Genomic DNA, 26,015 nt, shown 5'->3' with positions numbered 1-26,015 from the left:
AGTCCAGAAGTTTCCCAGCAGAACATTGAATTGTCACAAGATGTGCTCAGTGTTATTCACTTCTCCTGTCAGTGGTTATAATGTTGTGGCTGATCGGTGTATATGCATATTCCAGTAGGCATTTTCAAACATTTCCACCAATTAAAAGTTAGTTATTAATGCGAGACTGCTTGGAGAATTAAAGAGAAATGTGCAGGTGGCAAAATCTGATTCTGAGGTTTTGGCGAAAAAACTCTTTAATGACACAAAAACCATCTGTTTTCATGCACAGAAAATCAAAGACAGGCCCGTACTCAGAGGAGAAGTTATGAGTGAATGTGAAGTTGCCAGAATGTTTAAACATTTGTGCAAAAATAAAGAAGCTGCAGAGGCTAAACTTGCTAAAATGATTCTTTAAAACTGAGTCATACGCGGTCTGAGAGGTCAAATTCTGAATCAAAGTTACTCCGTGTGCTCAATCTTTCTTGGTATTTGTTTAACTGGCTTAATTTGCATGTCCCTCACAGGAGCTGGACTTGAAGTTCATATATTAATAGCTGAGGCTCCCTCTCCTCGTCCCCCCCGCTGCGGCTCCTCCTACTCGTTCCACAAGAGGGGGTTTTGTTTGTGCTGCCGTTCCTCCCTTGGACAATGGGGGCCCTGGGCTTTTAACAATGGCTCCCACGTCAGAGCCAACTTACTATGCTGTGGCTTTGTGGGACAGATTCCCGGAAACTGAGACTAGGGGTTTTGGCCCGGGCCTCAGTTTCCTGAATGTGGGAGAAGGCTGGGAAAGAAACAGGAGGAGGGGGACGGGAAGGAGGAGGAGAAAAGATGGAGGAAGGAGGTGTCTTTGAGGGAAAACAGAGTGAACAGTCCTGTCTAAACTATCCTCATGATGGAGGAAACCAATTAAAAGCCGGGATATCAGATTCAGGCTTCAAGGAGAAGACGGAGAAGCGGGAATATTTTTGCTGAAAATGAACCAGACTAAACTGGAGGGGAGAGTCACAGCTGTATGTCCCGTTGAGCAGCAGAGTAATAAGGTGGTAACCTTGAGATTCAAAAGCCCACTTAGGGAACCTCCTCATTGCGGTCGGAGGAGATTAGCAGCAGATAAGACGTGGCGAGACGAGGGCAGACTGCATCCTGCTCGGTGGGTGGTAGCTCGGTACGTGAGCGCAAGATAAGAGGGAGGAATTCAGCTCTCAGCCCCTGATATGTGCCGTCCTAAAAGTCATCTCTTTAAAGTTTGGGTCAGGTGGGAACTTTGAAAACAGTCTTTATCTCAAAAAATGCAAAAGGATAGACACCACACACTGGAGTCTGCTGCAAATAAAACATCCATCTTATTTAGCAAATATGAATTAAAAGAACTAGTTAATCTGCCTTTGTATCTGTTTAACAATTAGACCTTAGTCCACATAGTTGAGACCCAATCATTTGTCTTTAAACCTGAAATAGGTGATATAAGTTGACAAAATAATAGAGACGCCTGTTGCTACGACACAGTGTGAATCACCTGCACCACAATTTTCAAGAATTGTTTGCAAGGAAGTTCGATTGCATTAGTTTTAGCTTGGCATTACTGGCAAAAGGGGCAACCGTGTGCACATGCTAAGCCAGCATTAGCCAATGATATCCAATAAATCAGCCTGGTCCCATTCAGAGTCCATTAGGAAGGCTGCAAAATGTCAGGACGAGTTGCTAAGTCGCCAGCAGCCTCCGGAGGGTTTAATAAGCCCACATGTTTTTTGTTATTTCCACCTGAGAAATTGAAAAGAAAACGTCACCAGCTTCACAAAAGGAACAACCATGACACATCTATCTGGATCAGAGATACCTGGAATGAAAGTGAAACCGTCATTTAGAGGAAATAACAGCCACACGCTCAAATATAGCCACAGCTGAACTCTGCAGCCTCTCCACTCGTGTATTTTTATGTTCGCAGAGGAAACGTGTCCATGTGAAAAGTTCCCTGATTAAAGGTCACCGTTCGGAGTCATCCAGGCCTTCTCTACTTGCTTCGCTGTGCAGCTCTCAAAGGAGGACAAAAGAAAACACGCACCGATCCACTTGGGCCTCAGATGCCAAAAATACCAGACAATCCCTCTGGGATGATAAGAGCGAAGGGCCAGAGGACTGGAAGTCCAACCAGAACAAAGCTGAAACTCCAAATATAGCAGAGCTCGCCATCTATTACGAAAGCAGCAAGTTTTACTAAAAACACAAGATTATTTATGACTTTAACCGATTCCTGGTCTCGTCTTCTGTGAGTCAGATGATGCAGCTGTTACGTCTCTTTCAAAATGACTCAGATCAATAAACGTCAAGTCATGCAAACAAATACAGACATTGCCAAATCATTTGCTCCAGAATCCATCCGTCATCTATAACAGATTATCCTGCAGAGGGTCGCAGGCAGCAGGAGATTATTCCCAGCTGGAACTGGGCGAGAGGTGGGTTAGACCCTGGACAGGTCACCAGTCTATCACAGGGTTTAACTGAGCAAGACAAACCATTCACATGCACACCTATCACCTATGGACAGTTTAGAATCACCAGTTAACCTAACATGCATGTCTCTGGCACAGGGAAAATGTGCAAACTCAACACAAATACCCATAAATAAATTGGGCTGCAGGTCTTATTCTCTTGAACTTCCCTTGCTTGGTGTTCTAAACTAATAAACCAGAATGAAAAGCGTAAGAAGCAACAGCATTAGCACTGAGGATGGTTTAATTCAAGGCTTCTACGTTTGAGAGCTTGTATAACTGATGGAAATACACATAAAAATAGTCGAATAAGGACTAGTAGCCAAAGATGAGGGTGCATTTATTCATGAGGAGGAAAGAAAATCACAATAATAATAACTTTATTTATATAGCACTTTTAAAAACAGGGTTTACAAAGTGCTTTGACAAACAAAGCAGAACAAATAAAAGGAACACAGTTAAATTAAAACTCAAAACTTAAAAATTAAAGAGTAAAACGAACAAATAACTGTTCATTATTTGCAAATAACTGTTCATTATTTGCAGGAAGTAGCTAGACTAAGAAAAAAACTGACATTTGTGACAATAATTAAACCAAAGACACTCCTTGATGGCAGCAGCCGTCCCCCCACGCTTTAGGAACAACTAAAAAAAAACATGAAGAACAGCACAAGGTGTTGACCTGGCCTCCAAATTCACTAGATCCCAAACTGATCAAGTATCTGTGGGATGATCCACAGAGGCCCCTCCCCTCAAAGGCCCCAGGGCACCCTCAGAAGGCCCATGTGAAGGTTGGAATTAGGAAACTAAAAGCAAATTAAAACGTACTTATTATTGCCAGGGACTATTTTCAGCCGCAAATAAGGAACTAGTCACTCAGTGAAGCAGTGTGACTCACGATTTGTGTTTGTGTTTGTAATGATTTCTAGACAACAAGGGGAGTCAACGAGACAGATAATAATACAGTAAGTAGGAACAATCCGGTAACTTCACTGGTTAATTATTCTCCGAAATGGACGCTGTCCTGTGGGCTCCATGAATGAATCATTGTGCATCTCTTTGCGCTGCTCCACCCTGGCAGGAGGCTGATCAGGACCAAAACCTCACCTCACCACAAACACAGTCCCTTCCCTTCTGCAACTGGACTCATAAACAAATGCTCCCACGTACACATTGACCCTTGTCCACCCTCATTAGTCACTCCACAATACAAGTATTACATAATCTGCATCTGCGCTTAAACATACCTGTTTGTTTATTTGTTAATCCACAGTTCCTCTTTATTTAAATCCAGATATTTTACATATTATTTGTATATTTTACTCTGCTCCTCCGTGCATTTTTCCACCTAGCCCTTCAATGACCTCCAACCAAAACACCTTAATAAGATCGTTATAATGCCACTGTTATAGAAACCATCAACGACATATGGAAACGCAATAAAACAGTACGTTGCATCATCGATGGGTATCTCATATAGAGAGATGAATGTCATTACGAAAGCAAGAAACTCACTTCGCTGCAGCGCCACATACGTCAAATCCAGCAGAAACATCAATGTCAATCCAATAAAATGGCAAAAATATACATAAAAGAACTTTAGAAAAGAACTTAAACCATTTAAAGTTCTCCTTGGAGCCTGTTAGCTTAGGGTAGCGCTCATAGTTGCTGACCAGAAAATGGGCGGGAACACCCTAGCTTGGCATTATTGGCAAAACGGCCAACCGTGTGCACATGCTAAGCTAGCATTAGCCAATGATATCCAATAAATCAGCATGGTTCCATTCAGAGTCCATTAGGAAGGCTGCAAAATGTCAGGACGAGTTGCTAAGTCGCCAGCAGCCTCCGGAGGGTTTAATAAGCCCACATGTTTTTTGTTATTTCCACCCGAGAAATTAAAAAGAAAACGTCACCAGCTTCACAAAAGGAACAACCATGACACATCTATCTGGATCAGAGATACCTGGAATGAAAGTGAAACTGTCATTTAGAGGAAATAAATAAATAAATAAACACAATAAAACAGTACGTTGCATCATCGATGGGTATCTCATATCGAGAGATTAATGCCATTACTAAAGCAAGAAGCTCACTTCGCTGTAGCGCCACACGCGTCAAATCTAGCAGAAACGTCAATGTCAAGCCAATAAAATGGCAAAAATATACATAAAAGAACTTTAGAAAAGAATTTAAACTATTTAAAGTTCTTCTTGGAGACTGGTAGCCAAGGGTAGCGGTCATAGTTGCTGACCTGAAAATGGCGGGAACACGCTAGCGGGACAGGGTAGCTAGCTCCAGGGTTGGGAGGCCTTTTCTCACAATATCCAGCTTTTCCTTCAAAGTATGCCGTGAAAATGTCTTTCTAAGAAGATCTGTTACCAGATCAATAGCCTCTCCTCATTCCTCCATGGTGGCTTCAACAAATAGCAATCAAAACGTTAACGCGGACGATTTGCTTGTGCAGCTAGCAACAGATGAACATGAACCGCTAGCTAAGCTCAAACGGAGCGGCTCTCTCACGTTGACGCTACCGTAGGCCACAGAGAACGCATAAGAATACAACTTGAAATGTGATTGGTTAAAGGAACAGCGTCGTCTCTTCCAGCAACACATGATGGCTGAAATATGATTGGATAAAAGCTCTAATGCAAAGTTACACTGACAGAAGCACCACAGCTGAGAAACAGACAAGACATAACATGAAAAGAATAGGCTACTGGGAAAATATTAAAATGTAAGTCAGTGATTTTGATAAAGTTTAGGCCAGCAGCAGAGAGGGCCCGCCACTGATTCTGATTCTGCATTTTAAATCCAAATTCAACGGAAGCTCCTGAACTCCCAGCAGCGATCCGATCGATACGACCGCAGCGGCTGTAAAACATTTAACAATCCTCCTTAAATGAAGGCAGAGTCTCTGCACGGAAGCAGCTGTGAGGACTGAACCACAGGTTTACAGAACAATCTGTAATTTAAATAAATGTTCTCGAGGACCGGAGCTGACCCAGAGCCATTCATCAGCGTCCATCGGTGCGCTGCAGTGGTCGTCAGTGATGAATATGCACATTTATTTAACACAGAATAATGAGAACAGTTCACTTTTAAGCAAAGATTTTCAACGTTTTTGATTCTTTATTTATTTTTTTACAGCAAACACTACAGTGTGGTTTAGACGCTGTTATTTCAGGTTCGCTAGAAGTCTTAAATCCTGCAGGACCAGTGTGCTTATTACACTAAATGGATCCGGAGTAGTGTTTAAGTTTGTCCCACTTCTTCTAAAAGCTGATTTTATCAGCCATCGTCCGTCATAGCTGAGAAACACTTTTTGAAACTTCTGGCTGCCAGCAAGGAGGGAGCATGTCAGCCACACTACTGATAGTTAGTGTGAGTTTTCTTTGGTTAGTTAACTTAGATTATTGAAGCTAAAGGCAGGTTAATGCAGCCCTAGATCATTATGACTTGTGAAAAGGATTAGTCAGGATCAGGATGTCAATTAATTTGTTTATTCATTTCCTAGTCCTATATTCGGGTAAAATACTGCAAATCTAAAATTTTGTTCTGTGTTTATGCTTTATTTGACAGAAGGTCAAGAGAAACTCTGTCTGTCCTCTATATACAGTGGACTCTGTCTGGTCGGTGGTAGACATCTTGCACTTATGTGTCACCAGAAGCAGTGTCAGTGAGGAAAAGGGCCGGAGGCCGACTGGACATTGTTGAACAGTGATGTCACCACTTCCTGTCGGTGGCCGGGGGTGAGGGTGAGGGGGGTGTGTGGGAGGTCGGTGGGCAGGAAAACACACAGATCAGCGAAACTGTGCGACAAAGAGCAAAAGAGCTGTACCAGAGCGTGCAGACGTTCAGGTTTATCCTGCATCCCAGTTTGGGGCGTTGCTCTTAAGGCCTCGGACAAAAAGAAAAAAGAAAAAGTTGCATTTGAACACACCGTAAAAACTATATCCAACAGCTAGTCGATAAAAACCTGAGTGAGAAGAAATAACTCTTAGTGGAAACAGGAGACTCTGATATTAGCTGGGGGGCTAGAAAGCTAGGAAGAGCTAAAATCCCTCGTACAGAGCCGGGACAATTTGTTTAATAACTCAGATGCTGAGAGGTGCACCTGAAAATAGACACGGAAACTTCGGTAAATCAGCTCCTTTGCGTTTCTATTCTTGTAACAATAAATTAAATCCACTGGAGTAAGAGCAAAATATGATCAGACACATTATTTATGAACTAACATCTCATCTAATTGTGAAAACAAAACAAAAAAAGAACTAAAAGTGACGCACAGACAGCTTCCGTACGGCGAGCAGCGTAGATCCAATCTGAAAGGAAGCCAGCCTATAAACTGTGAACAATGTTTATTACAGACAGTCTGCAATAATTCCACTGTTTGCTTTTGTGCTCTCTGTCAAATAAATGAGACTATTAGGCCGTTTCAGTTTCTTTCCTCGGCCGGTCTATTTTTAGCCATGTTTCCGAGCTTAAATAAAACCCAAACGGCAATAAACTTTTTTCCCTTTACAGACCCGAAAGTCTACTGTTTCCACCCGTCCTGCAGAGAACAGTGCCTTTCATTCAGATACCGTGAGCCCAGCAAGACCTGTTCTCTCCGGGAAAGAGGATCATTCGAGGCGGCGTCCCATCTGGACAGTAAAATATGAGAACTGGTTGGAGGAGAAAAACTTGAGCGGGCTGCTCAAACTGAATTCTTTTCACTGAGAAACACTTGAAAATCATCCAAGATGTGACCTAACCGCTGCTGGGATTGGCACAAGCGTTGCCAGGCAACACCGCCCCCACTTTCGTTTTGTGTGTGTGTGTGTGTGTGTGTAGTACAGGGTTCAATAATAACCTAAAAGTTCACAGATGAGTATGTTATTTCACTAACGAAGCTAGATCAGTATGAGGATTTTACAGATGCACAGGAGTCGCTGTCATTACGGACAGTGATGAAGATGCGAGATTTACATGAAGGTCACATGGCAGGCGTCGCATTTAAAGATGCAACCAAAACAGAACGGCCACGGAAACAGTGCAGTCTATAATATATATGCATAACAAGGACAATAAACATGTTTTCCTGCAGTTCAAAGCCACATTTATGGTTCTGTGCCAGCTGACGGCTACGGTTGTCACAGCTCAGTTTGAAGTACGCCGACAAACTCAACACAGCTGACTAGAGTTTTAGTGGCATAACTGGATTAAGACGATGCCAACAGGTCTCTAGTAGGAGCATAAACCAGACTTAGGTCTGATAAACTGGCATTCATTCATTCATTCATTCATTCACGAATCTGAAGTCGCAGAGAGCACCCTATGACAGCTGGAGTCCACCCTCACACTTACAACCAATTTAGAATCACCAATGAACCTAACCAGCATGTCTTTGGACGGTGGGAGGAAGCTGGAGGACCCGGAGAGAACCCACGCAGACACAGGGAGAACATGCAAACACCACACAGAAAGGAACCAGTCGACCCATGGATTAGAACCTAGAACCTTCTGGCTGTGAGGCACCACGCCACTGTGGTATTATTTTTATCACGCACCCACTCTGACTGTCAACGTCTATCCAGTATATACATATATATATGTATATATATACATATATATATATGTATATAAAATAAATATTTTACATATGCTAATGCTGCAATCAAATTTGGTTGTGCTTATTGTGTTCATTAGAAAACTCCCCACAGAAAGGCCCGGATTAGAACCCAGAACCTACCACACCCTAACCCTTCTCTCTTTCTGTTGTAACTGTCGTCTGTTGTTATCGCTCAGTTCGAAGTACGCCAACAAACTCAACACAGCTGACTGGAGTTTGAGTGACATAATTAAATTAAAACGATGCCAACACACCAGCGTACGAGTACAAGGTCCGCTGTAGGAGCACAAACCAGGCTTAGGTCTGATAAACTGGCATCGATCCAACCGACAGATTCATTTATGAAGAGACAAGAGGCGGGATGATGTAAGCAGAGAGCATGAAGTCATGAATCAGCTGCTGATGTGATTCTGTTGTCCTTTTTTTTCTTCCAAAAGTGACATTAAAACAAACAAAATGTATGAAACCTGAGATTCAAAACAATATCCCTCAACAAAAGTTCCCACATCTTGCAATTATTACTGTTTTCCTTAACGAAACAACCCATTAAACCATAAATGGAAGATTTCAGGAAAGATTCTGGGCTCATGTTTCTTTGTAAAATTCAGAGATGCCATTGGACGACGTTATCCTAGCTTAGCGTCAAGACTGAGAGCTAGCAAGGCTCCAAACACGTGCTAGTTTGCTAATCTAGCCAGTTAATGAACTAATTCCTTCTGTATTTAATCTGCACACAAACAAAATGTGAACGCAACGGTTTCTTGAAATATTTTGTTCACATTTGAGTTGTCAGGTTGTGGCTTTTATCATCGATTGTATACAGCTAGCGTTATTAGCTTACCGCTAACTCTTCAACTGTTGTTCATCATAAATAAAACTTTAACTCCCACAAACAATCACAAATAATAGTTCATGCAAAATTGGGAAAAATACACTCGATAGATTCTGATAAGAGCAGGCCGGCCGTTCCCCCAATGCCTCCAGTCTTTGTGCTAAGCTAAGCTAACCATGACTTTCTTTAATGAAAGCACAGACGTGTTGATATTAATCTTCTGCCCTTTTAGTGTTTGGCTTACAGGAAGAAACGATGACGCTGCAGCTGGATCGCGTGTGAAATCCAGTTTCACTTTAAGACGCCATACGACCTTTATGTGGACTTTGTAACGGAGGCACAGAGGAGGCTCATTGTTGGAAAGAAATCTTTCTGGAGGCTAAAGGTCGAGAAATCAAATGACTTCCCAAGGCAGTCATGTGTGTTTTTATTTTGGCATTTCCTCAAAAGAAAGCTGAGTCACTTACACGGATCAGCCATAATTTTATGACAACCATTGCCTAACATTATGTAAGTCCCCCTTTTTGGCATCAAAATACCCCTGACCAGTCAAGGAAGGGCTCCACTAGAGCTCTGAAGTTGTGTTGTGGTATCTGGCTACAAGTCCTCCAAGTCGTGGAGGACTTGGGGAATCTGGAGACCAAGTAAACACCTTGGTCTCATGATTGTGTTCCTCAAAACATTCCTGAACCATTTTAACTTAGGGAGCATTATCCGGCGGAAGGAGACCAGTGCCATCAGGGAATACTGTTTCTATGAAAGGATGTACATGGCTTAGCTAGGTGGTTTGTGTCAAAGGAACATCCGCATGGTTGGCAGGACCCAATGTCTCCCAGCAGGACATTGACCTGCCTTCTTTCTATAGTGCATCCTGGTGCCATGTTTTCCCTTAGGTAACCAGTAGCTTCCACATCATGTAAAACAAAACTTCACTCATCAGACCAGACCAGACTTCTCCGACGTCTCCACGCTACTCTTCGAATGCTCACCCGCCCTCTCCTGTTGGATCGGACACTGGCCAATGCATTCCTTGTCCTTCTTGGTCCACTTTTAATAGATACTGACCACTGCAGACCGGGAACACCTCAACAAGAGCTGCAGCTTTGGAAATGCTCTAACCAAGTCAAACCCTTTGTCAAAGTCACTCAAATCCTTCCGCTTACCCATTTTTCCTGCTTCTAAAATCAACTTTGAGGACAAAATGTTCACTTATACAACTCACCCGCTGACAGGAGCCCTGATAACCAGATAATCAGTGTTATCCACCTTAAAATCAAGGTTAGGGGACTTGTTTTCAGTGATTAGTAGGGAAACAGTTGTCCCCTCACAGTTTGCGGTATACTACTTTTTTGTTTTTACTGCAAAACATGGTGTCATTTCACTGAATAAATACTAAAGGAGAGACACGCATACTTCTGCATCATGACCAGGAGCTAACAAATACAAAACTATACTGGAAACTCTAAAACAAGTCAATATTTTATGTAAAATGTAGTAATTTATTCCAGGAAGACGCCCCCTACTGGTTCAACTGGGTCAACCATATTCAAAAGTCCCTGCCCTCTTATCTGTCACTGTTTCCATTTTACAGGGGAAGCATTGTCGCGAACTCCATTTAGAAATCAGCACATTTTAGTGTTTGCTGTATTTATAAGCTACACATAGACGTTATAAGATTAACAACACTCTCACAGCGATTATTAAAGATATATACTTACTTCGGCGTTCATAAAGTAGATCAAACACATTGTTATGGACTTAAAAATCAAGTTTTAAATGATATCTCCCAGCGGCTCACGGCTCGTTTCACGAAGCGGCTTGAGCGTGGAAAGCTGTTACAGCTGTAAATATAAAGTAACACCTTGTAGAAGCTGAGGGGCATTTTAATAAATAATTTAACTGCCGAATTAATCAGGTGACAAAACTAAACGGAAATCAGGTAATATAACGTTGTGCCAGTCGTGTCTATTTCCCCAAAACGTTCAGATAACTTTAAATTTGTTGATTTCTTAATGAAGTCTGGTGTGTTGTCTTTCCATCCATAAACATCTGAAAAAAAAGCCTCTTGTGAGCATTTAAAGTGCTGTAAAGAGAATAAGAGGTGCATTATCTTACCTGTCAGTGAGTGTTGACTGTGTGCCACTCATTGGGCTTCCCTTGTTAGTTTCCGAGGACTTCACCCGAATAACATTTTAATAAAAACGTCAGAATAATAATAATAATAATAAAAAATAGCCTCTTTATGATTTTGTGTTCTCCATATTCCAAAACGTCTTCACAGGGTGAATTTAAAAAAAAAGATATAGATTATTTTTTATTTTCATGTAAAAATCCCAGCAGATGACAAACTTGTGTTTAGTACCAGCGATGATAAAAAAGAAATAAAAAAGAAAAGAATCCAGGAGAAATGAAGGAATCCTGCTCCTGCTGGTTTCCTCTGGGTGTGATTGTGTGTCAGTGAGCGGTCTGCATCAGAGGACACATCTGGAAAAAAACCCTCAGAGAAAGCTTTCACATTCTCAGATCACCTCCAAGTTCAAGAAGACAGACATTCACTTATTTATTTTTCCTTGGGAAACGCTTCCATGGTGACACTCCAGACTATTCCTGATGTCCGGGAAAGAATTGCGTCAAACTCTCTGGCTGCCAGACCCGAAACTTTTTGTCCTGCTCTTATATTTCCGCGGAGCTCCCGATTATTTCTGTCGCATCCTCCCGAGACTCTGTTCGCTTTAATGTTCGCTAATTTGTGCACGCAGGAGTTGATTGTTGGTCCACTGTGTGATGCAAATGGTAAAAGGAAATGCTTTGTGCCCCCTCCCCAAAAGAGAAAAAAAAAAGTTTAGAGAAAAAAAAGAGGAGAAAAACCCACCTTCCATCCTGCTGCGTTCACGGACTCCTCGTAATTTACCAAACTGGCAAATTTGAAACCGATTCTTCAACTTTACCGTGCAATTAAACATCTTTCTGCGCACGCACCATCATATTATCTTTAAATAATGAAGATTACACTCTAATTCTTATATATACTAAATGAAAAGATAAACATGTGCAGATATTATGCAGGGAAGCACATCAACTTCATGTGTGGCAGGGAACAACAGTGCAAGACATGCAAAAACATACAAAAAATAGAACAAGGTAGACAAGAGAATCTATATAAAAGTAAATACGTTATGGAGCAAAACATATTTACATATTGCATAGATTTAAGTAGTTGCCAAAAATACGTATTGCACGAAAAAGACATGAGGTAATGAAGAAATGAGTTGGTGTACACTGTGCTCTTGTATGTCCAAGAAAAGAAGCTCAGCAGCAAGAAATGCTGACGTTAAAGAGTCTGACCGCTGAGGGGACAAAAGACATCCGGAAGCGTTCCTTCTTGCACTCTGGTTGCAGTAATCTCTGGCTGAAGGATCTCCTAAAGTCCCAACTGTCTCATGCAGGGGGGTGATAGGGGTCGTTCCCGATGTTTGACAGTTTAGCCAACATCCTCCTCTCCCCCCACCTGCTCCACCGAGTCCAGACGACGGCCCAGGATGGAGCTGTCCCTCTTGATCGGTTTGCCCCGTCTCTTTTTGTCCCCTTCGTCACACCAGCGGACCACAGATTCAACCACAGTGTCATAACAGGTCCTGAGTAGTAGTGTCCTGCACACCCCAAAGGGTGACCTCAGACTCCTCAGCAGGTGGAGGCGACTTTGTCCTTTCCTGTACGAGACATTAGTGTTGTTGGACCAGTCCAGTTTGTTATTCAGATGAACATCCAGGTATTTATGTCCATCCACTATGTCGATGCGGTTTGTGTTGCCCTCCTTTGGAAGTCAATCACCATTCAGGTCTGATTCACTTGTTTTTTTATTATAAAATACCAGTAATCATGTATATTATACTAAAACAAGACATAAATGTAGTTAAACACCCTACAGAATTAAACTAAAGCTCTATAATCGGATGCTTTGTTACAGTTCTGGTTTGTTTAGCTGACATATGGAGAAAATTCAAAAAATTATTATAAAGCTCTGGTGTCTCACTTCATGTGTAACTGAAATCAGAATAGTTGGAAAATGTACTGCAGTGCCGCCTTTGAGTGCAACCTGTACGTTTACACTTTCTGTTACTATATTGATTTAGGTTTCTTCTGCCTTTTACATTTAGAGAAGACTTAGGAAATACAGCATGCATATGTGATAAGAAAATGTGTGAATTATTGCTTTGGTGTGAATATACATATCTTCATCTTTTTTACTCTTTTATAATCTCCTTGTGGTCGCTTTGCACGTTTTTATACTTATTTAGTGTCTGTTTTTGCTTATTTTGAGTTTTTCTGGTTTCGAGGCTCTTTGTTGCTCATTGATTAAATGTTACTGTCACTTGCATTCGTCAATTCATCAATTTATCATTGTAAACAAACTTTTGCACACTGTTTTCGTCAGATTTAAACCAGAGCTGTTCGTGGATGTCTCTTACTTTCTCACTGTCGAAGGAGGCTCACTGCCGGACCACATATATGTGGATTGTCAGCCATTATTCCTATTCCTGGATCCTATAAAAATATATGCAGCTGATATCCAGAATGAATTTGAAAAATTCTGAGACTCGTCGCTGCTAAGGCAACTTTACTCACATATCTTGTGCTCTTATTATAATATAATATAATATTTGGCTGTGTATGTAAGGCAAAACGTTTTTTAACAACATAAATTAACCAGAACAGACAGTGTATATGTATATTTTCTTTTTGTTTGGTTGAAAAGAAAAGTTTAAATGATCGTAAACTAGTTTAAGGGGTGTGGGTTCAATTCAACAGCAGTTACAGTAAGCCGCCTGTAGGTGGCAGCACTGCGCATGCCCGGAAAAAAGAGACACCCGTTATTTTCTCACGAAGAAGAAATCTATCCATCCACAGCAGGCCAGCCGTAGCTACATATCAGACAACATAAACACTGGCACATCTTTGTGGAAATTAGGTTATATCAAGCGTTTATGTTTTATTTTCTTTGGCGCTTTTTCTGGAGAATTACTACGCGATGTTGCTAAATGTCTTAAGGTCAGCCATGTTTGTTTGGATCTCGGATTTACGGCCTTGAAGTTGACCTGCTAACGGATGGTAAGACATTGATTTGGCTCATAGAATTAAGCTAGGCTAAAGCTAACCAGCTATCCATTGCAAAGGTTTTTCCGTTCGCTCTTCCTAAATACGATACCATTCTGCTTTGTTTTTGGGATGTTAAACATTGCTTTGGATATGTTGCGAATTAATTTGACGTTACTGTTTTTTTTTTTTTTTTCATTGCCTCGGAGTTTGATGAAAGCCGTTTTCCGTTGCACTGACAGAATCAGACCCTGAAATAGTAACGTTTAAATCTTTCTTTACTAAAACTCAAATGTCCAACTCTAGCAGATAAATATTTACAGATATGTAATTGTTTAGGCCTTCTGTTACATTCGGCTCATAAATTAATCTACGGGCAGCATTTTGATTGACCTAAATGTAATTTTTCTTCTGTGTGTGGTTGGCTTTGTGTTTTTTTTCCCCAGTGTTTTGAAGCTATTGATAGGCCCAGTGGTGGACGGCACTGTTCACTGAACACACTATTAAATATGCAGTCACACCAGCAGGGTCTTATCCACGCTTCTTAAATCATTTATTACACCAAATGGACAAAAGTTCAATTGCTGGATTTTGCTGGATTTTTCTTGCAGTCCATAATCAACAAGTATTATCTTTATATTTCCTTTTCCTCTGTTCTATAGACTATAAACTACATGTTTGCACTGGGTGAAAGGATTAAATAGCACAATAAATGTACTATCCAGACTCTGTGAACTTGTTTCGGAAACATTAGTTTAATCTTAATGAATGAAAGTATGTATTTTAAAGGTGCTTTTCAATACAAAGCAGTGGACTTGGGTCTGACTCCTACAGATGTGGTAGAAAGGTCAGAGAGGAACTAACAAAGGAAAGCCTGATCCTTATCCCTTCACTAAAGGGATTAATATAAATATTACATATATGTATATTAAGGGATTACTGTTAATCTCTTAGTATACCGTTGGAAAATGTGGTCTTAACTTCTGTCTGTGCTCTCTGTCCACGCAGCCCATGATTCAGCTGGAGAAACCGGTGCTCACTGGTACCATGCCGGTGGTATGGCCCACCATCCTGGACCTGGGCAGGGATGAGTGCAAAAGAATTCTCCGTAAACTGGGTGATTGAACTCGCGTACCTTCTGTGTCTGAGCCGCCCGGGACACGAAACAACACAAACTGTCTTTTGTGTTTTTTCGCGTTTGTGTTGCAGAAAAGATAATTACATGTTTAAAAGCTGTTTTAGTTGATGAGCGTGTGCCGCCTGGTGTTTGACGATGTGTGTCTTTGTCTCCCAGAGCTGGAGGCTTATGCCGGGGTCATCAGCGCCCTGCGAGCCCAGGGGGACCTGACAAAGGACAAGAAGGACCTGCTGGGAGAACTCACTAAAATCCTTGGGTGACTGTCTCCTAGCGTTGTCGATTGAAAGGAACGGCTTCTTCAAAATTAGCGCACAGAATTTTAAATGAGACTTTTCAATCCTCCTAGGATCTCAACAGAGCGGCATCGTGCCGAAGTCCGCAGGGCTGTCAACGATGAACGCCTCACCACCATCGCGTATCAGTAAGTGTGTAACTGTGTACACTCCTTAAAATACCTCTGGATGATTTGATTGGCCCTGCAGGTCTGTGCTGGAGCATAATCAGCTCCCAACTGAGGGACTCTAGACCAACTTTACGCCACAAAAAGTTTCAGGTGGGGGAAGTTGGTCTGGTTTCCAGGTTAGGGAAAGGTTTAAACTGTATCATGTCCACATAGTCCACCACTTTCTCTCAGTAAGGGGTGTGTCAGATACTATCTCCTCAAACTAAGAAGGTCTTTCTCTTAGATGCGAGGTTGTTTTCCTCTGGACTGGGAAATGTCATTTTAGAAACACTGACCGATGACTGAAGTACTCTGTGCGTCACGTCTTTTTCAGCATGTCAGGTCCCAACAGTTCGTCTGAGTGGTCCATCGAAGGACGCCGGCTTGTTCCTCTGATGCCGAGGCTCGTCCCCCAGACGGCCTTTACAGTCACCGCCAATGCCGTGGCCAGCGCCACAGCCAATCAGAACGCCTCCCTCCTGCTGCCCGCTGAAACGGGAAACAAAGAAGGTGAGCCAGAAAAAAAACTTTTCCGTTAGACTAAAGAAATGTGTCTTGAACTCTGTAATGACGTGTTTCATTTCCTCCCTGCAGTGGTCGTGTGTTACTCCTACACCAGCACCACCTGCACCTCCACCAGCGCTACAGCGACCAGCGGCCCCATAGGAGCAACGGTGAAATCGCCGCGACCTCCCAGCCCTTCATCTAACGTGGTGGTGCTGCCCAGCGGGAGTACTGTCTATGTGAAAAGTGAGTGTCGGCACCGTCAGGGATCATGCAGTGGTCCAGAACTCTAAAAATAATTCATCAAGTCAGTGCTGGAACGCCTGAAAGGACATTTTTCAAGTCAGACTAAGTTTTGAAGGATTACATAATGATCTGATTTCTTTATTTTGTCACTGTTCTCCAGATTGTTTTGTTTTATTTAGTTTTTTTAGTCTGAAGGATGAATATTTCCACTTATATTGCACCTTTGCTTCATTGGTATCTTTTCGTCTTGGTTTAGAGCTTTCGGGACAGGTGGTTTTCGGCATCTATTGGTTGCTCCTTTGGTGAGATTGGCAGACTGCTCCACCAAAACTTTTTTTTAGATTTAGGGCTTTTAAAACATGTTTTCTGCAGTTTTGAACTGTGGCATGAACAATCTTGGAAGGGAGTAGCTTTTCAAAACCATCTCCTGATCAGCCTAAAGGGGGCACTGCAGAGCATGTTTACATCGAAGCTATTTAATCATCGCTATGGATCCAGAACGCTCTGTCTTTCTTGACAGACAGGACGATAATTCAGAATATTTTTTCCCTGTCATTCTCCCCACACTCCCGCTGGGAGTCCAGGATTTGAATTTTCTAAACAATGCGTCGATTCAACAAACATCTGCTCCAGATTTTCCATGCCCGCTAAACATCTGCTGTGAATAGTGTGTGACAGGCTTATGTAGCAAGGGGATGAGTGATGGAGACATGAGCATCTGCGCGTAGTTAACTTTAAATATGTGATGAGAACATGCGACACCGGTCTGACGGTTGCTTTTAGGAGAATTCCTGATGCACGGAGCCGTTTAGGAAACAAATTAATCAGGAACCGTCTTGATAAATGTGAATATCTTTATGTTGTTTGACGTCTGGTTAATTAAAACAAGATATTAAATGATGTTGGGACAGACTAAACGATTAATCAATTACTGGAGAAATATTATTATCAAAGTAATCATTCTCAAACAGATATCCCAAATCTTTGCCTTCCGTTTGTCTCTTCAGGCGTCAGCTGTTCTGACGAAGACGAGAAGCCTCGCAAGCGGCGGCGCACAAACTCGTCCAGCTCGTCCCCGGTCATGCTCAAAGAGGTGTCCAAGGTGTCCCCGCCGGTGTCCAAGAACATCACGGTGCCGGTGAGCGGCAGCCCCAAGATGAGCAACATCATGCAGAGCATCGCCAACTCCCTGCCGCCCCACCTGTCCCCCGTCAAGATCACCTTCACCAAGCCCACCATCCAGACGACCAACACCACCACGCAGAAGGTAAGTGACGCGCCCTCACCGCGCTCTCACCGCGCCTCCTCTGCGTTTGGGTTTTAAACGTCTCCCGTTCCACCAGGTCATCATCGTGACGACGTCCCCCAGCTCCAACTTTGTGCCCAACATCCTGTCCAAGTCTCACGCCCACAACGTCGCCATGTCCAAGCTGGCCCACTCCTCCGTGCTGACCGCGCCCACCCAGAAGCAGACCGTGGTCTTCCCGACGAGCTCCAGCCCGTCCTCCAACGCCAACACCGTCGCCGTGACCACCGTGGTTTCCTCCACTCCCACGGTGGTCATGTCCACCGTCGCGTCCGGTACGTCCGACGGTTATATCTCACATGTGAAGCATTTAAATGTGCTTTTAAAAGAAGGTTAAAGGAAAAACAACCACACACAATCTTAATGGATGTTTTTGTCCACTTGGGGGCAGCAGAGAAAACTACAAACAGTGACATAAGATTTAAAATGACAACAATAAAACTGTATTTTGTGATTTAAACCCAATATAACAAACAAAATTCCAAACATGAGACAGCAAAAGTGACAAATTTACAACTTTAGGAGACAGATTTTACCTTTGGACACTTTGGTTTGAATAAAAGTTAAACGTTCTGACCATTAGTGCGATCCGCTTCACGTCCGACCTTCGCTGTTCTCCCGCTGCAGGTGGAGCTCAGGCTGCAGTGAAGGTTTCCTCAGCCAGACTTCCTTCACCCAAGACCCTGATGGGCTCCCCCACCCAGATCCTGGCTCAGTTCCCCAAGCAGCAATCGCCCAAACAGCTGCAGCAGAGCTCGTCCTTAGCCTCGAGCATCGGTCAGACTCAGACCACCACCAGCTCGCCGGGAGGCAAACCCACCATTCAGATCAAACAGGAGTCTGGTAAGAATGGACTTTGTTTGTCTGTTCATCTCTTTCTTTCTCTTTCTGTTTCTTTGATTATTTCTTTTGTCTTTCAGTCTATCCGTCGTCCTTCTGTTCTTTCACCTCTGTCTTTCTTCCTTTTGTTAATTTCTTTCTTTCCCTCCTTTTCTGTTTACCTGCTTCCTTTATTTCGACCTTGTTATGTCTTTTTTCTTTTGTCGACTCTTTCCTTTTTCCGTTTCGTGCTTTTGTTTTCTCAATCTCTTGCTGTTTTTTTCTGTCCTGCTCTCTCTCTCCTGCTCTTTCTTTTGTCTCTTTCTCTTTTCTCGCTTTCAATCAACGTCGTTTCGTTCTTTCGTTTGTTCTTTCCTTCCATCCCTCTTTCGTTTCTCTCTTTCTGTCTTCCTGTTATTATTTCACCCTGCCTTTTCTCCCTTCTGTTCATTTCTTTCTTTCTTTCCTTCCTTGTTTTTCTCTCTCGTCTTTTGTGCTTTACCTTCGTCTATGTCTCTTTTCGTTATTTATTCTTTTATTTCACATGGGTGTGTGTGTCTGTGTGTTCTGACGGAATGTATTGTGTGTGTGTTTTCAGGCGTGAAGATCATCACTCAGCAGGTGCAGCCCAGTAAGATCCTGCCCAAGCCTTCCTCCGTGGCTCTGTCCAGCAGCAGCTCCTCTCCCATCATGGTCGTCAGTAGCAACGGGGCCATCATGACCACCAAGCTGGTCACTCAGCCTACGGGTGAGAGGTCCAAAACTCAACATCTAGTAAAACAAACTTCTAACTAGTCAGAAAGTTTAATGATGAATCTGTGGATGTCTGCAGCTACCCAGGCCACCTACACGAGACCCACGGTCAGTCCCAACATCAGCGCCAGGATATCGGCCGCCGGCGGAGGGACCACCTACGTGAAGACCACCAGCGGCAGCATCATCACCGTGGTGCCCAAGTCTCTGGCCACGCTGGGCGGGAAGATCATCAGCAGCAACATCGTGTCTGGTGAGGAGTCTGCGACTGCGTGAGGGGGGGGGGCCGTCACTTTTAGAGATATTTCACGATCAGTGATTTAAGTTTTCTCCTTCGCTTGCAGGCACGACGACGAAGATCACCACCATCCCCATGACCTCCAAGCCCAACGTCATCGTGGTGCAGAAAACCACGGGCAAAGGGGCGACCATACAAGGACTCCCGGGGAAGAATGTGGTCACTACGCTTTTAAACGCAGGGGTCAGAAACCTTTTTATTTTATTTTATTTTTTTTAACACTTGCTGATGATTTATTTAAAATGATTGTACCTTAAAGTTTAAATGGCACACCAAAGCTTAATTAGGGTTCACAAGGAGGACTACACCAGGAAATTAATGCTTCTAATTGGTGCACAGTTTTATATCAGTCCCTGTTTATTACAGTTTAACTACAGTAATTACAGTATTTGATAAACGGGTTAAGAAAAATTAAATGAAAGCCTCATTATCAGGTTTCGGAGTGTATCGGACGTGTATCGGACCATGTTTAGCTGAAGGACCCCTTTAAGATTGTTTCAAAGATGTAGATTAGCAATCCTTTCAAACTATTTTCAACTACCATAAAACAAGAATAGAAAAAGACAGACTGATGGGGACAGAGTGATCCTGAAAGCTGTGGAAATGCTCTGTAACATACGCCAAACTGTTGTGCCGAAGGTCTCGACACACGGATCCAGATCTCTTCTCCTTTCCTGAGTCCCGTCAGCCTCCTGTAGGGGGGGCGCCCTCCTTCATGTAGTTTCCATTTAATCCATAAACAAACAGAAATGTGAAACCTTTAACAGCTGGGAAAACACTTCTTTTACTCATCCTTTTTACATTTACATTTCTATTTGTGTTCATGGCATCCAGCCTGAACAAAACGCATCAGCTGTTTGTTCAGCACTTATTATCATTCAGGGGAATTCTGAAAAAGAAAATCCCTAATCGCGCGTACATGTTCACACCTGTCCAGCAGGCCCGCAGCCTAATCTGCTGACCCATAGGCTATTTTCTTTTTTTTTTTTTTTTTTTTTGACTGGAACTGTTAGGGGGTTTACTACCTTGCTCCAAGGCACACCACGCTGTTCTTTCACTTTCCCCTCCGCGATTTATCTTTCAGTTCTCAGGACGCGCTCGGCCACCGCTCGTCAAGTGGCCGTTGTGGTTTTGAGGTTCACGCTAAGCTAGCATGCCTCAGTGTTTAACGAAAAGATAAAAGAAAGCAAGTTCAAATACAACGTTTTAAAGCTCTGTGGTCATGTAAACATTGAACATTGCTCCGTTTTAAAGGTGGAGTTGGCTTCATTGCTTTTGTTGATGCTAACACAAAGGGCGACAATGCCACCACCTAAATTTCCAAAAATCCTGCTCGGTGCATCTTGAAATTACCTAAATTCAATGCTCAAGATTTTGCTCTGATTGGGGGTTTTCTTATTTGCAGCTTTATTGAAGACTTTGCTGTCTGTATGTGTGTGTTCTGCAGGGCGAGAAGGGCCTCCAGGCAGTTCAGGGGACCAAACCAGCCATCATCACCGCAACCCGACCCATCACCAAGATGATCGTCACGCAGCCCAAAGGCATGAGCGGCGGATCCCAGTCCACGGCCACCAAGATCATCCCGACCAAGATCGTCTACGGCCAGCAGGGTAAAACCCAGGTGAGCCACATATTCTCTCTTCACCTCGTCTGGTAACCACAGGACGCCGAGGTTATCACAAGACGTTAAGAGGATACTCATATGACCTTCTGACTGAGAAATAACCACGGGATTATGTAAGTAAATGGTGTTTTTTTTTATTGTGCGCGGGGGAAAAAAAAAAGGTTTCTTCCTCTGGAAATGGAAACAGGTTGCTCATTTCAGTCTTCTCAAGAAGAAGACGTGCCCTTTGCTCTATCTTAGTCTGACACTCATGTCACAACACCGGCACAAGGTATTTTATCGAGAAGCGAGTAAAATAAACTGAGAAATCCCCCTGTTCTATATGAAGACAAATATATAGTGACACTTATATTTCCTCTTCCTCCATTTACTTCCCCTGTTTAGAAGTTAGAGTAACTAAATGTGCTCACAGTAATGTTCCTTCTGTCTGTGGACTGTGACTCCGTCACGTCGTTGAACATGAGCTGTCACCATGACACTGCTATATTATCACCATGTGATACTGATGCGGCCTATTCGCACCTCCAGCTCATGTGGAGGAGTTCAAATGGAGTGCAAAGTCAGCTTTCATTTTTGTTTTAGCTCAGTCTGGGAACCGACAGCTCAGCCCTTTAGCTGCTGAATGCTCTGCTGCGTTCTCAAGGTAGTTGCTGATCTGGAGCTTGTGCCGGTGACCTGGTTTACTTGACCTGTTTCTTTGTAAACGAGTGTCTGGATGTTAGTCTGGTGAGACAAACCGTTCATGGTTCTGAAACAACAGAAGACAGCGACCTGTTGTGATACAGCAGTTTTCCTCTGGGCCTCAAAAGACGTCAGAGCATGAAACTGAGATCTGATCTCAAGTACTAGCTCAAGACTTAAAGGCTAATTTAAAGTACTGCAGGACTAGACACTGTCGCCTACACCAGCGCTAGGCATTTATACTCACTTCCTACTTTACATTCAACAATGGCGACTGAAACTTTCACCGAAAGTGTCCTTCATCTTTATTGATCTAAAACAATCAGGCGTCAGGCTACGCTAGCTTTTAATCCTGGGTGGGAGTGCACGTACGTGAAGCTAAGTGATCCAGTCACTTATTAACGAGACGTTAATAATGTTAATATCTGGTCTGAAAACATACAAAATTAAAATAGTTAGGTCGTGGGTTAAATTTTACCTAGTCACGATGTGAAATGACCCCATTTTATTCATTCTACCTCGGCTATAACTTGCATATATTCCCTGTAACTACTGTTTACTGTTTACATTTGCACTTTAGTCACTTTACTTATACAGTCTGTTTACATTCTCCATGGACATTTTGGATAGTCATAACATTTATGGCATGGTAACTTGTATGTACTTTGTATCCTGTTCTGTTTCTGTCTCTTTTGCACCTTAAAATGTCTGTACTTGCACGTTAAGCTGCTCACCTGTGCCTTAAATAAAGTTTAAGGCATAAAGTTTTCTGAATCTGAAAGTAGTGGCAAAAGTGGTGCAAGGGGGATTGGACCAAGATTGGCTGAAAAGGCCTCTCTAACGTTATTTGTAAGACTTTGATTAGCAACCCTTTAAAACTAATTCCAACGACCGTAAAACGAGAATGGAACAGATGGACTGAAGGGAGAAAGAGTTCTGTGGAAATCCTCTGTAACTTATGTCAAATACAGACCGTACTATCCTGCAGAGTGAGGCGACGACTGTCTGGTTTTTGTATTTTACGAGCAATCGACGACCTCTATTGTGTAAAAAGTATAACGTGTCCGTGTTAAAACTAAACCTTCTAAAGAAACCCTCCTCTGTAGGTGTTTTTCGTTTCGTGCGGGATTTTTATTTCGGTGCCCATTTTTAAAAAACTCAACGACTAACGCCTCGTGTGGGTTTCAAAAGCATATCTATAGATTTAAAAAGAAACGCCCACTGTAGAGCCGGAGGTCAGAGTAAATACCTGGATTTACCCGTACAGACTCTCCTGGGGGAATTTGAATTAAAGGTGCGCTCTTTTGAATATATTGTGACAAGGTGAATTCCCTCGTTCTAGTTTCCAGGTGTTTTTTTTTTTTTTGCGGCTCAGGTACCTCGATGACTTTAAAGCAGCGAGGGATCAGCGACAATATGAATAATGTGTTATTTAACAACAACAAATGTCACTTCCCTTTAAGAGATTCACAAAAGCGTGTCGTCATTGCACTAAGAAGAACTGTGTTTTGTCACTCCCAACGCCATCCGGGTGGCAGGAACACATCGTAGTTTAATCCGTCACTCCGGTCTAAATATAGCACGGATTAAAGGTTCTGCTTTTAGACGTGAAGGGGAAACTGAGGTCAGTGAGTCAACGGCTCTCTGTGTGTGTGTGTGGGCACACTGTACGCGCTACAGCAGACACGCGCAGTCATGATGTACCCAACAGTTTCGGTGTGGTTTAGTACGAACTAAAGCTGCCAAAACACCTGTAAGAAATCACAGAACGTCTTCTACCCTCAGTTGGTGAAATATTAAAACTGTTTTGCACGAAAGATGTTCATTCAGGAATCAGATTAATTCAGAATTAAATTAAATTAAATTAAAGGATCAATCATATCATACTACCTGTGCAGCGTTTCTTTTTCAGTTAGCGCTGCGTGTTCCTTCGGCCAAATAAGACATAAATACAAACCGGCTCTTTCTGTTTCTGTTGCTTTTAATGATATATTTCAACCTCTCCATTCTGGACGAGGACGCTTTAACGATAATTAACTGTCTTTGATAGATGCTGTGGTCAGAAATATAGACGACAGCTGAAATTATAGCAACTCTGAAGAATGAGACGACTGTGTAAACTGTCCGTTCTCCTCCAGATCTTGGAGCATGGACGGTAACAGAAACCTGAAGCTGATCTAAACCAGCTAAACCAGCCGTCTTCAGACTCCACCTTCATCTGTCCATTCAGTTCTACAGCTGTTTTCATTGTGACAAAGCATTTTTAAATGTCTTCCTTGTCGTGGCACTTTATTTTACGAAGGTTTTGACAGTTTCAAAATGCTTCCAGGTTCTCATCAAGCCTAAGCCGGTCTTCCAGACGGCGGTGGTGAGCGAACAGACCAGGCAGCTGGTGACCGAGACGCTGCAGCAGGTGACCCGCTCTGCAGAGATGGTTCAGGCTCAGACCTCCGGCCAGGACGGCGGTAAGGACGAGCCCGGCAGCCTCGCCGAAGCTGGCAGCGTGGCCGGCGAGGCCTCCCACGGCACCTCGCAAGGTACACCTACCCCCGATAAATCAGTTTCTGCTGCTTCAGGAGCTTGAAAGGCCGGTTTGACTTGAACATGAAGTAACTTCTGTCTCTGCCCTTCATCAGAACCGCAGCCTGTAGTGCACTTGGTGTCCTCCAGAGAGCAGGATTGGACCGAGCAGGAAGTGGCCGTGGAGTCTAGCCCCACTATCATCTACCAGGAGGTGTCAAGCGGGGAATCCCAGTCCGCCGCGTCGACCATCAAAGCCTTTCTGGAGCTGCAGCAGACGACAGGTGAGCCCCTATGTCGCGGAAAAGGCTGCAGGCGTGAGCTGAAAGGGGGAAAGGAGGAGCCGTCGGCCACCTGCGCGTATGCTGACTACAGCATTGTTGACAGGCAGCGTGATAGATCACACCCAAAGAACAGCTGGAAAACAATCCAGCCCGAACCACATCATCCTCCCAGCATCTGCGTCCCCCCCCTCCCCGCCCTCAACGGCTCCGACGGCAGATTTAAGATTTTATTGTTCGCAGCCTTTTCAGGATCTGCTGGCCTCCAGAGAGCCGTTGGCCCAAAGTCACCGCGAAGGCTTTTTAATAAAAACACCATTGAGCTGCAAAAACCCGTGGAACAGGGTTGATGAGTGCTCAGGCTAAAGTAAAGATTGCAAAACGGGCAGTGACGATATCGACTCCTGACTGAAAATCCCCAAAAGATATAATATAATGGTAGTCGGTGAGTGAAACATGAGGAGTCCAGTTGATCCAGTTATTAAAGGAGGTACTTCCCGGTGTTATTGTCTACTGTCATGTCACAATAACTACCTAACTCAGCCCCTCAGCTGAACAAGAGGATCATCCTTTTAAGATGAGATAATCCTTTAAGATGCATCGTCTAACTTTGAGAACTATTTTCACCTGCTCTGTAGATGAACTCACTGTATTTCCACAGAACTACTTCCATCTATCACATCACACTCATTCATTGCTCATTTGATTAGTAATAGTGTTCTCACACCCTTGTAAAAAAAAAAAACAGTTGAGTGAGAATTAGTTCTGCTTTACTGCTGCTGTTGATTTGTTTCCTTCACAATAAGATGTTTCAAATTAAAAGCCTGCAGCAGCTCAGACTTCATTAACCCCGTATCGTTTCCCCGTGGACTTTCTTTTACTATATATATATTTTTTTTTATTTGCGTGACACATCAGCTGAAAAGTCACTCGCTCATGTTGAAACTTACACGTAGCCTTTTAACAGTAACAGAAATCTTGAAATTTCTCCCACATGCCGTGTTGACGTGAACGAATACACTCACTCACCAGCTTCGCGAAGGCTGGAATAACCGAGGGAGCTGCTCGTTCGTTCGACCGTTCAACTCTTCTGGAGGCCGTGGTTTTTAGCGCGATTGAATCATGTTGCACCGCTGACGCATGTTTGTGTTATTTTGACCGCCTACCGTTTTAGTCAGTGGGCTAGGCAAAATAACAGAGACACTTGAGATGGAGAAGAGGGGTGTAACGATGTTCAAACCGCATTTTTTTTTTACTAAGAGAACTTTTATTTATTTGTTTAGTTGTGTGAAGGCAATGCATAATGTCAGGAAACTTTATTAAATCTATTGTTGGTGTCATTTTTATTATTGAAAACAAATCTGGCATTGGTGAGACCCTGACATGATCCCC

The 26,015-nt window shown here is 43.0% G+C and overlaps 2 protein-coding genes across 4 annotated transcripts in view; one reads left to right on the top strand and one right to left on the bottom strand.

Moving 5' to 3' along the window:
* The window catches only part of LOC311502828 (rho guanine nucleotide exchange factor 12-like), a 41,743-nt gene extending 30,050 nt beyond the window's left edge, over positions 1 to 11,693 (bottom strand). Inside the window, exon 1 of the mRNA XM_084565232.1 lies at positions 11,033 to 11,693. Within this exon, the coding sequence (XP_084421358.1) occupies positions 11,033 to 11,064 (32 nt within the window). The 5' untranslated portion in view covers positions 11,065 to 11,693. The remainder of the gene's footprint in view (positions 1 to 11,032) is intronic.
* Positions 11,694 to 13,614: 1,921 nt separating this feature from the next.
* The window catches only part of emsy (EMSY transcriptional repressor, BRCA2 interacting), a 20,274-nt gene continuing 7,873 nt past the window's right edge, over positions 13,615 to 26,015 (top strand). For all 3 annotated transcript variants that reach the window (XM_084564236.1, XM_084564237.1, XM_084564235.1), the window contains exons 1-15: positions 13,615 to 14,026; positions 15,020 to 15,128; positions 15,306 to 15,405; positions 15,496 to 15,570; positions 15,926 to 16,101; positions 16,186 to 16,341; positions 17,349 to 17,608; positions 17,685 to 17,922; positions 18,275 to 18,490; positions 19,065 to 19,214; positions 19,299 to 19,472; positions 19,564 to 19,700; positions 20,965 to 21,138; positions 24,152 to 24,359; positions 24,459 to 24,626. In XM_084564236.1, the coding sequence (XP_084420362.1) occupies positions 14,024 to 14,026; positions 15,020 to 15,128; positions 15,306 to 15,405; positions 15,496 to 15,570; positions 15,926 to 16,101; positions 16,186 to 16,341; positions 17,349 to 17,608; positions 17,685 to 17,922; positions 18,275 to 18,490; positions 19,065 to 19,214; positions 19,299 to 19,472; positions 19,564 to 19,700; positions 20,965 to 21,138; positions 24,152 to 24,359; positions 24,459 to 24,626 (2,344 nt within the window). In that variant the 5' untranslated portion in view covers positions 13,615 to 14,023. The remainder of the gene's footprint in view (positions 14,027 to 15,019; positions 15,129 to 15,305; positions 15,406 to 15,495; positions 15,571 to 15,925; positions 16,102 to 16,185; positions 16,342 to 17,348; positions 17,609 to 17,684; positions 17,923 to 18,274; positions 18,491 to 19,064; positions 19,215 to 19,298; positions 19,473 to 19,563; positions 19,701 to 20,964; positions 21,139 to 24,151; positions 24,360 to 24,458; positions 24,627 to 26,015) is intronic.

The sequence above is a fragment of the Chelon labrosus genome, assembly GCF_963514085.1.
Source record: "Chelon labrosus genome assembly, chromosome: 17".
NCBI lineage: Eukaryota > Metazoa > Chordata > Actinopteri > Mugiliformes > Mugilidae > Chelon > Chelon labrosus.
This window is presented reverse-complemented; position numbering and strand designations above follow the sequence as displayed.